This window comes from Hibiscus syriacus, unplaced genomic scaffold, assembly GCF_006381635.1.
Source record: "Hibiscus syriacus cultivar Baekdansim isolate YM2019G1 unplaced genomic scaffold, ASM638163v2 tig00012385_pilon, whole genome shotgun sequence".
In the NCBI taxonomy this organism is placed as follows: domain Eukaryota; kingdom Viridiplantae; phylum Streptophyta; class Magnoliopsida; order Malvales; family Malvaceae; genus Hibiscus; species Hibiscus syriacus.
The window spans coordinates 54,257-61,773 of record NW_024062272.1 but is presented as its reverse complement, the minus strand read 5'-3'; the positions used below and the strand labels follow the sequence as shown (position 1 = coordinate 61,773).

At 29.7% G+C, this 7,517-nt stretch overlaps 1 protein-coding gene across 1 annotated transcript; it reads right to left on the bottom strand.

Annotated features, from left to right (window-relative positions):
- Positions 1-261: 261 nt before the first annotated feature.
- On the bottom strand, positions 262-972 carry LOC120205371 (Werner syndrome ATP-dependent helicase homolog). The gene has a single exon (XM_039205263.1). It carries the CDS (start codon positions 970-972, stop codon positions 262-264), a length of 711 nt encoding a protein of 236 aa, XP_039061194.1.
- Between the last annotated feature and the right edge of the window lie 6,545 nt (positions 973-7,517).

Sequence of the window (7,517 nt, the reverse complement as noted above, 5' to 3'; positions counted from 1 at the left end):
GTCGCTATTCATTTTTTAGTACTAATTATATTACTTTCTTTTTCAACACTTCCCCTCAAGTTGGTGGTTCAAAAATGTCTTTAACCCTAAAATGTCTTCCTAATATTTTATTATAATGTAAAGTGGGTCACAAACAGGAGCATTTGCAATAGAAAACGACTTTGTAGGAATCAATTGAAGCAAAAGAACAATGAAAGAACAACACCATTCATCATTTCTTTTCAGTTAAAGCAATTGTTCATTCCATCAAAGATTGGTCATCTACTTCTTACCTTTCTTCTTGTTGTTGTTGGACTTGGATTCACTGCCATGATTCATATCATACAGCTTGAATGCAATACGGAAATAGAGATGAGCATCAGCAGTGGAATGCAAGACCTTGGCATCAGTCAATTCACCGCTCGTCTTAAACCACTCAGTCATCTTCTTAAACCTCACATGAACCCCATCTTTCCCCAGCACAGCCAAAACCAGCCCATCCAAATCATACTTTCCCCCGATGTTCAGATCCACGGCGTTCTGTATCTTAACCCTAAAATCCCTCTCCAAACGACTCGCCTTCGCCTCAATGCCCATTCCGACGACGACAACCCTGGGATTTTCGAGGAAGGAAATGAGGAACTTGGGACGCAGGTCACCTGGGTGATACAAGAGGTAAATAAGGCAGTGGGCGCCAATGCAGAGGATGATAAGCCCGTAGTAGCAAGTGTGGCGGACACGGAAGTAGTGCTTGTACTCAGGTTTGAGTTCGATGGAGAATCCGACGACGAGTTTATTGGGGAGGCAGCTGTTGTTTCGAATTTTTATGGCTTGTTTGAGCCACTTGGTGACGGTCAACTCGGAGGAGGTGACGATGGTGAGGATGCGGTGGTCGCTACCGACCTTGACGGTGTAGGCGTCGTAGATGTAGTAGGGGTCTCTGATGTCCTCCATCTTCTTCACGGAGAAGATCTCCATCTGTTTCAGAGCCATTGAAAATTTTCCTTTGTTTCTTGGAATTGATGAAAAACAAAATTCAGGAATCAGGATGAATCTTGCTTTTACAACTTACCTAAATACTTTCTGTTATGAATCTTTATCCATTTCTGTTATGAAAAAGAAAATATGTTTAATTAATCTATAAAATTATTACAAATAATTAGTTTATTTTAAAACAATTTAATTAAAATTAAAAAGTAAGCTTTTCTTTCAGATAAATAGTTATTTCCAGTTATACATAAAATAATTATGATTTATAGATAACTTTTTTTGTTTTTATTTTTTTATGTAATATATTTTTTTAATTATGAGTCTGAACTATTTACTTATATTCATCCAATAATATTGAATTAATGTAAAATTATAAAAATTACAAAAGGAGTGAATCTTACCTCATAGATATATTTAGATATAGATGACTCTATAACGAACGTCAATATGTAATACTAATTTCTTTTTATTTTTTCAAGTAAAATCTAAGAATCATGAGGACTCGTCGCACAATTAACATTTGAATTCTAAGTTGTGCCATTTTTCTCTTTATTTACTTATTAATATTATTATCCTTTTTATTATTTCTTTATTTTATCTTAAAATAAAATCTGTCACCGTATTCTTTATATTTTCATGTTAATTCACCGAAAGATTTATGAATGACAATTACCTACAAAAATGTTAAAATATTAAAATAAACTTATATAATTTAGTGAGAGAGTTTAAATAATAATTACAAATTATGGATAAAAGTTAACTCAAGAACATATAATTGATACTTATTCATACAACAATTCATATCAAACCACAAAATTTTCACTTTAATCATATTTTCTTGTTTATCAAGCAATTGAATTATATCATTTTAACAGTTAGCCCATTGTTCAAACCGTAAACTTAATAGGGCGTACCCTCCAACATTGCCAAAGACCCATTACATATACATATATATATATATATCTGACATCGTCAATAGATCAAAGTCTTACATAAACTCGTACATGAATTCAATGAAATTTATGATATGCCATGTATCTGACACTCGATTTAATTTTCAAAGAAAATATATTAACATGATTAAACTTGTTTATATTACTATCATGAATTTGATAAATATAATCAAAGTACAGTACTGTTGAACCCTAAGCTCCACAGTTAGTTTGAATTATACATCAGAATCTATTTCAAAACTTATCATATCAGAAGACTTAATATGCTTTCATTCAATTTCAACATATACATAATTTCATAGTCATTTCACAACCAAATCATTTTAGTCATAATTAAGCTTACCAAACATATATTTGTCATCCAACATTGCTCTAATTGATTCAAACATGCATTTTGTCTTAGCCATCAAATATTATTAGAAATTAAATCGAATTATAATACACGATATCATAATCAGGGACGATTACACTCATAAAATATTATTAAAAACGCCGTTATATGACTGAAAAAACGTCGCTAAAAACCTATTTTGTTGTAGTTATTAACCAAAAATTAAGATAAATTTGTAGATAATGTGAATAGCTTATGTTAATTGTGTTATAAATACACTATTTTAGGTTTAAAGTCATTTTCATTAGCATTTTTAAAATTATATTTTAATTTGTAATTAATATTATATGTAGGTTTAATTGATATAATCTTAATAATTTATTAAAAGTCTATGCTTCTTTTATACCTACAATGAAAAGAAGAAATACAGATATAATACCATATCAATCAATAATATTGTCAAAGTGTATGATTAATACTATATCACATTAAAACAACTAATGCTACCTATACATTAACACTAACTTTAACCACCCATCTGTTCTCCTCCATCAAGTGTAATACAGAAGAATTAATCCTCATTAATCATCATTCACACCCTGCCAAAGTCTACTGTGATGAGCCTAATAAGTATTTTTCAAGTGATCTTAGTATCAAAGAGAGTGTTATTCTTCTTGAAGTGACAATTGAAAAACGATTTATACGAACCCATTAAATGACTATAGTGATTAAAGAGAGTGTTATTATCTCTATAGATTCTAAATTTAAGCAGCTTTCTTCGACTACAAAATATGTGTTATCAATGATTGAATTTTTCTTTAAATAGTTACTACATTGTAATCACCTAAACTATTAAAAAAGATTTCCAGATAAATCCTAATAAATATTTTTTTAAAATATTTAAGAATAGGACTAGCCTGGAAAGTTAGGCTAAATAAATATAATATCTAAAGAATAACCCGGATTTTGGTAGCCCAAAACCCTTGTTCAGAGTTTATATAAGGGGATGATTTTTTTAAAAACGTTTTATTTTATTTTATATATGTAATCTTATTAATTTTTAATATTATTATTTTTCTTTAATAAATATTTTTAAAATCATAAAATTTAATTAATTTACCTTTACAATATCAAATCTGAATTAATTGTTCAACTACTTAAATAATAATAATATAAAGTATTCCATCAAATATTTACTACTAAACATTTTTAGAAGCAAATTAACTTATAATTTATTTTTCTAAAAATACAAATAAAGTTTAGCATAAACTTTTTTTTATAAAAAGTGAATAACAAAAGCCGTCTAAAGTCTAAACTCTAAGTTATCCTATATTCTTGAATTAGCTTATAATATATTTATTAAATTATTGGTTTAAATATTTTGAAAACTCCTTATATTATTTAGTTTTTAAAATTTAGTCTCCATATTCTTTTATAAATTTAAAGAAACAACCAGTTTCTTTTCCGCGGTTACCACATCTCTTTCTCTGTTGCAGTCAAGGGCAGTTTTCATATTTTGCGTCAAGGGCAGCTGTGGTGGTTTTACCCGGTCACTCCTTGTTATTTTTCTTTTTTCCTTTTTTGGTTTATAATTGTTCGATTTTATTAATTTTCAGTTGTATTTTATTGTATTTATAATAATATTTTATTTTGACACATTTTCTATTAAATAGTATCATGGCTACTAGTGTATTCGAACTTCTTGTGCAAGTTTCTTCTGTTTGTCTTCTTGATCTACGATTCAACATATTTCTTTGGTTGATTGCTTTTTCGATGTTTGGTTTCTTCGTTCGTTTGTATATGACATTTTATTGGCTTTAAGATATATGTATCCGATGAGACTACGGTTAAGGAAAGATTGGTTTTTCATTCGTCCGCTTTGGATTGTAACACCCCAACCCATACCCGATCCGACTATGAGTCTGAGATGTCACATTGACTTTTCAAAACCTTTACTTGAACAAAATAGTGAATAATTTTAAAACTTTTACTAAATACAATTAACTAATTTACATAAATTAGTATCATATGATTTTACAAAACCAATTCGAGTATATCGGATTCAAATCTTTATTTACATGTCAAATCCATATATTTTCTGATCTGAACTTTGTAAAGGAGATACTGACCTGTCTTGCTCCGCATTGCTCTCTATATTCTTCTCGAACCTACGTGTGAAACAATCACACGCTAAGTCGATGACTTAGTGAGGCAAATAAAACATATAATAGAAATCATAAAACATTCCATATAACAAACCACATGATCTTGTACTTATCATTTCTGTATATCATATCACACATATATCATTTCACCAAGAAACACCCATAAATCTTAATTCCTGTAACACATTTCCTATCACTAAAAGCATATACATTATATATATTGTATTTATGTTATCTCTTTGATTAGCCCATGATACACTTGTGAGAACTATAGATATGTGAGTCTATAGAGGTTGTGCACTAATGATGTCACCACAGCTTGTATAAATGCATCGAAGTGTCGCATAGAAATGCACCGTAGTGCCACGTAGAATTGCACCAAAGTGACGCGTAGAAATGCACCGTAGTACCATATAATAATGTACATAAGGACCACATATCATTCCTTAAGAATCATATACATATACTAAGGACCAAGTATGTGTCTCAAAGACCTCATAAATGTCCCAAAGAATATATATATATCCCGAAGGACCGCGTAGACCCTCGACTCTTGGCATGCCAACTATAACCCTAGCTCTCATGACACATAACATGGGCATTATCATTTATTTCATTTCAAATATTCACATAAACATGTAATTCACTTTCACATATCACGTATCACATAGCTTTTCACCTTTACTTGTATTCTTTTTCACATAACTCATAGTCATATCACTTAGATTTCATATACATCTAGTCACATAGATCACTTTTGCATAGCTTATATCAACATATATACACAGGAATCAAATGGCATATACCAAATCATATATATATATAGTTTATGCCATCACATTACTTATACTGACATGGATCCCTATCATAGAGCTTAGTTCCCTTGTACATGTTATCACACCGGCATATAATCTTATATCAATTCTATAGGTACAAGCTATTTATCTTTATCTCATTTTCCCTTTGTATCAGCTTACATGCTTTATTATACTAACATGTACAATAATATATAACCCTTATCACTTATCTCACGTAATTTAATTATGAATTATTCTATCCAGTTAATTTAGTTCTATATAGCTCCTATAACCTTCTCATAAGGTTTTATAGTTCTTCATTTTATAACTTCTATATCATAGTTTTCTTTTAAGCATATCACTTTTTCATATAGTGTTTATCATATAGGTTCGTATCATCGTTATGCTCATGTCCCCTAATTTATATATACCATTTTCATAAAGTCTTTTAATTTATTATCTTCTGATTAATATATTATTCTCTTAAATATTCTCATATTACTCTATAGTCTGGTCTTATTTAACTCATCACCCATCTCATGTAGTCATAAATATATTATACTGATTCTCATAATTGATCATCTATACCCTGTAACATGTATGGTCATATATCATATAACTTATTTCATTTCTCATGCAATCATATAGATCATTCATATTAGTTCTTATAATTGATCACACTGCATGTATTCACACAAATCATTTAACACATATTGTAATTTATATCATATATACTCAAATCAAACATATACATATGATCATAAATTTATACATTCTAATATAGGAAATAGACTCGTCACAAGTCTTATTTCCATTAAACATCATAAACTAACTTGTATGCACTCACCTGGCCTCATTTGCTTTGAATCAATCCTAATCCTTAGTTTGTTCCGGAACAAGCTTTCATTATATATCTACATAATAATACATTTATACTTATCAGTATGCTAATTAATATATTCGAAACTATTACTCCCTAGACTAAGAGAAAAGCCAATTTCATCTTTTAATGAAGGTATGCATCGATGCGCTGTACAGTGTATCGATGCATTCCCTAACGATGCATCGATGCACTACTTGTGCATCGGTGCACAAAATACATTCGATGTTTGTATTTTAAAAGAGTGCATCGATACACCTTCAAACAATTTATGGGTTTCAACCTTGATGCATCAGTGCACTATGAATATGCATCGATGCACTCTGCCCATAATCCTCTTTTTGAACCCGAAAATTCATTCTTTTTGGATTAAATCCTTCATATTCATCCCTTTTCATATTCCTAGCTTACATATACATACTTAAACTCCTTAATATTCATTTATCTCATCTTTAACCTCAAAATTCCATCTTTCATATGGAAATCAATAATCATACCCAATTTTCCATGTTATCCAAACTTAATTCTAACACTTCTAACTTCTTATTCTTATAGATGACAAGTCAAATTCATCCTCCAAATTCATTTAAACCTTCTTATTCAAAATTTCACTTAAAACCCCATTTTCTTTAATCTCTTCTAATATCTTCATCTTTGAGTTTTCACTTATCTTTAGATTTCTTTAAGCTTTCTTACTTTCCAAAGAATCAAAACCAACTTAGAATTCAAATAATAATCAACTAATAAAAATTCTCACCTTTGCTCTTGGCTTCCACGCGTGAAGAAGAAATGAGAAGAAGAAAACTCTGGAAACTCATTTCCCTCATTTCCCACGTTTTTATATCCCCTAAAAGAGAAATAAAAATCTTCTCTTAGAAAAGACCATAATACCCTTATGACTTTCAAACTTTACTATTAAATCCAACCTCAAAATTCTCCAATTAAAATTCTGAACTTTTAACTTATTTCGAAATTGAACACAATGCTTTCAAAATTCACCTTTAGGTTACTAGACCGATATTGAGGATGTTACAAATCTTCTCTCCTTAAGAAAATTCGTCCTCGAATTTTCACTGCACATCTTGATAAGAACATATGTTCTAATGTTTTCATGTTGTTTCCTTTACTTAATCTTTCCTGTCACTATCAGAAAACTTACTTTTCATTCCTTTAGTTCTTCATATACCTTTTCCCTTATACATCCATATCATATCACTTATCAGGTATACAATAACATCATTTCTAATCACTTAAAATCATAAATCAATCAATTTACTCATCAATCTCTAATTGCCTTGCAATCATACTCCAACTTTCATTCTATCATCACTTGACTGTCTCTTAATTTCTTTAATCATATAAATCATTCTTTATTTCTCTGATTACTTCTACTTGACCAAGAATCATAACTTTAAATCTTCA